The following is a 4,267-nucleotide window of genomic DNA, read 5'->3' on the forward strand; positions in this document are numbered from 1 at the left end:
GGCCGTGGCGTCGCACTCGCACGCGAGCTCGAGTCTTCTGAGGTTCTTGCAGTGGCCTCCTATGATCTTAATGATTTCCCCTGACACCAGATGCGGCCAGCGGATGTCTATCACCGACGCCAGCTTGTAGGCATTCTCGCCCAGGAGAACCGTGAGCATGTTCTCCACTTTGCACGCGTCTATCTCATTAGTCTCCTTCGGGTCCCTGTTGTTGAGCTTGCAGGTGGAGACCCACTTGACACTCTGGTGGATCATCGGCGTCATGTTGAGCCTCGCCAGCTCGGGGTCGAGCAACAGGTCGAACACGTAGCCGAGCGCTTGACCGAGCTTGGCCAACGTCTCGCCGAAGTTGGGGTTCCTTTTGCTCTTCTTGCTCTTGAGCGCCGTCAGGATGTTGGTGACGCGCAGGAGCACCTTGTGGAAGAGGGCCGACCGCTTGTCCTTGGGGACTCCCTGGCCGACGTAGGACTGGATCTTGGCCACTTGGCTCGAGGGATTGCTCGTCAGGATGCTGTCAGGGATGTGCACGCCCTTCTTCGCGGATCCTTGCTTCTTAGACTTGCCCGCCAGCTTCTTGGCGGGGCCGTTGAGACCGCCGCTCGCCACGGTGACGAAGGCACAGGCCAGCGCCGAGGCGAGCGCGTCCACGCACAGCGCCTTCAGGCTCAGCACAGGCCGGAGCTGCGGCATCGCTCCTGCGACAGGAAAAGCCCCTCAGGCAGAGAGAAAAGGGCGGAGGAGAAGGCGAGAAGGACAGAATTGGAAGTCGAAGTGAAATGATGTAGACACACACACACACACATATAGATAGATAGATAGATAGATAGATAGATAGATAGATAGATAGATAGAGAGCGAGCAAGAGAGAGCGAGAGAGAGAGAGAGAGAGAGAGAGAGAGAGAGAGAGAGAGAGAGAGAGAGAGAGAGAGAGAGAGAGAGAGAGAGAGAGAGAGAGAGAGAGAGAGAGAGAGAGAGAGAGAGAGAGAGAGAGAGAGAGAGAGCGAGAGAGCGATAGAAAGTTTGGAAAATATCTACCGATGATGGAAAGATAGATCAATGAATGATGGCGGGGAAGATGATCATAATTATGATGATGGTAATGATTATAATGATAATAATGATAAGGATAATAATGATAAGAAAACAACAATGGTAATAATGATAATGGTAATGATGATTATAGCATTAATGGTAATGATAATGATAATAATAATCATGATGATGGTGATAATAATGATAGTATTAGTAATGACAATAGTAGTTACTAATATATATGCATACATACATATATATATATATATATATATATATATATATATATATATATATATATATATATATATATATATGTATGTATGTATGTATTTATGTATGTATTATAGAGACACTAACCGCAATTATAAACAAGAACGAAATAAAAATAAAATAAAAGTAAAAAATATATTGACCATAGTGAATGAAGGTAATAATGGTAATGAAGTCAACATAATGAAACTATGGTGAGGATGATGATAATGGTCGTGATGAGGATGATGATGATGATAATAATGATAATAATAATGATAGTAATAATGATGATAATGATAATGGTAATAATAATAACGGTAAAAATAATGATAACAATAATAATGATAATGATAATTTTAATGATAATGATGATGATAATAATAATGATAATGATAATAATAATGATAATTATAATGATAATGCTAATAGTAATAACAATGATAATGATAATAATGATGATAATGATAACGCAATGAAAAGATAACAACAATAATGATAATCACACCATAACAATGTCAGAACTTCTTTAAAAAGCTCAAAATCAACTCAGATATAAACACAAAACATTATTATTGCAATCACATATATCTTTTGAATATCACCTTCATTATCATCATTCCTATTCATTCATTCAAAATCAAATGAAGAATAAAATGGAATGGAAAAGTATTACATTTATCAGGATGACTCAGTTTGATGGAATGGCACGAGAAAGAATAAGGATAATGATAACAGTAATGATAATGATGATGATAATGATTGTAAGGATGATAATGATGATGATAATGATTGTAAGGATGATAATGATGATGATAATGATAACAGTAATGATAATGATGATGATAATGATTGTAAGGATGATAATGATGATGATAATGATAACAGTAATGATAATGATGATGATAATGATTGAAAGGATGATAATGATGATGATAATGATAACAGTAATGATAATGATGATGATAATGATTGTAAGGATGATAATGATAATGATAACAGTAATGATAATGATGATGATAATGATTGAAAGGATGATAATGATGATGATAATGATAACAGTAATGATAATGATGATGATAATGATAACAGTAATGATAATGATGATGATAATGATTGTAAGGATAATGATGATGATGATAATGATTGTAAGGATGATAATGATGATGATAATGATGATGATAATGATGATAACAATTATAATAGTAACTATAACAATGATGATAATGATAACGAATGTATAGTAATGATAAATGATAAATAAAAACTTATAATAAATATAATCAGCGACAGAACAAAAAGTTTTATTCCACAAATATGTGGAATAAATCTTTGTTTTCTATTTAATGATTTTTCAGTTTCCTCGTTGGGTTACTTTCTAAGAATATAAATGAATAAATAGATACATAAGCAGATACATAAATAGATCAATAGATAGATAAAATGAATATTAAACAACAATAAAGTTATAAAAAGAGACGAAAATAAAGAAAAGCAATAAAAAAAAAAACGCACAGAAATAAACAGTCGCGAAGGACAAAGACTGGAAGCGGAATAGGAGAGCAAGACAAGAAGAAAGGAAAGGGACGAAGAAAGGGAGAGAGAAGGAGAATAAAAGGGGGAAAAGGGGAAAGACTAAATAAGAACAGCAAGAACGAACGAAAAAAATGCTGTCGGGGATCACAAAATAAGCGAAAAGAGGGGAAACAAATGAGAGACAAAACGAAACCAATACGATAAACACCGAAAAAAAAGAAGAAAATCGCTCATGACATCCACCTCCCTTTCAAGCGCCTCGACTCCGCCTCTCCTCCTTATCAGTTATCTTATCACTCCCCACCCCCGCCCACGCCCACGCCCACGCCCGTCCCCTACTCACCCGACGACCACTTACGACGTCGCTGCAAAGTCACCGAAGGAGAAAACCGACAGCCACCGGAACAGCCACTTCCGCCGCGTGTGTTTCAACAGCACCAAAAGCTTGCTCCTCCAGTGGCTACCTGTGCTCAGCGCGTCCGTCGTTGCCATGGTAACGCCTTGCTGAGGGGAGGGGATAGGAGAGGAGGTGGTGGGGGGGAGGGGGTGCGTGCTGTTTATGCGGCAGGGGAGATTTGGAGGGAAAGAGGGAGGGGGAAATGGGACGGAAAGAGAAGGGGAAATTGGATGAGAAAAGGAAGGGGAAGAGGGGTGGAAGAAGGGAGGAGAGAGAGAGTGGGGAGGGAAGAAATGCGAAAGACCAGGAGAGGAGAGAGAGAAGAGGGGGGAGACAGAATGGGGTTGAGAGAGGGTGATGGATGACAGTATAATTATTTCTAAAAATAACCCAAACGTTATTCACATTTAGAACAAAAATTGGGAATAGGAAAGTTGATTGTATCTATCTATATCTATTACCGCAGAAGAAGACGGAAAAAGAACATGTGGATGATATTTCTATATCTGAAGTGAATAACAATTCACAATTAAAATACCGCTAAGATGAAAATGTTAATAATATATATATATATATAATATATATATATATATATATATATATATATTATATATAAATATATATGTATATATATATATATATATATATATATATATATATATATATATATATATATGTATATATATACATATATACAAATATACATATATAAACACATTCATGCATAATATCAATGACTGTAATATAATATTACTACTAATGACAATAATGATGAATAAAATTAATGTTCACAAACAGTTAAAACAAAACAATGACAACTACATCAGTGACTTTGCATCTACATTCTCAACAACAACAATGATAATACTGTCAAAAACACCTTATCTGCAGGAAATAAATTCAATGTTTTTACGTAAACCTGACATGGCGGCCTCAAGCTCTCTCATGAAATCGGAAAATCTTTATGCATAGCTCCCCAATTAGCCGGAATTAATGGGTTTGCGAGTTGGAATTAAACGCGATTTTCTTTCCTCAAAACACTGTTATAAA

The 4,267-nt window shown here is 36.9% G+C and overlaps 1 protein-coding gene across 1 annotated transcript in view; it reads right to left on the reverse strand.

The window, feature by feature from the left end:
- LOC122249325 (uncharacterized) overlaps positions 1-3,316 on the reverse strand; it is a 5,452-nt gene extending 2,136 nt beyond the window's left edge. The window contains exons 1-2 of the mRNA XM_043010091.2: positions 3,164-3,316; positions 1-695 (exon numbers count right to left, since the gene is read on the reverse strand). The exon at positions 1-695 is cut by the window's left edge and continues 2,136 nt beyond it. Of these exons, the coding sequence (XP_042866025.2) occupies positions 1-690 (690 nt within the window). The 5' untranslated portion in view covers positions 691-695; positions 3,164-3,316. The remainder of the gene's footprint in view (positions 696-3,163) is intronic.
- Positions 3,317-4,267: the final 951 nt, after the last annotated feature.

Source organism: Penaeus japonicus, unplaced genomic scaffold (genome assembly GCF_977035675.1).
Source record: "Penaeus japonicus unplaced genomic scaffold, GWHDUDI00000001_assembly GWHDUDI00000033, whole genome shotgun sequence".
NCBI lineage: Eukaryota > Metazoa > Arthropoda > Malacostraca > Decapoda > Penaeidae > Penaeus > Penaeus japonicus.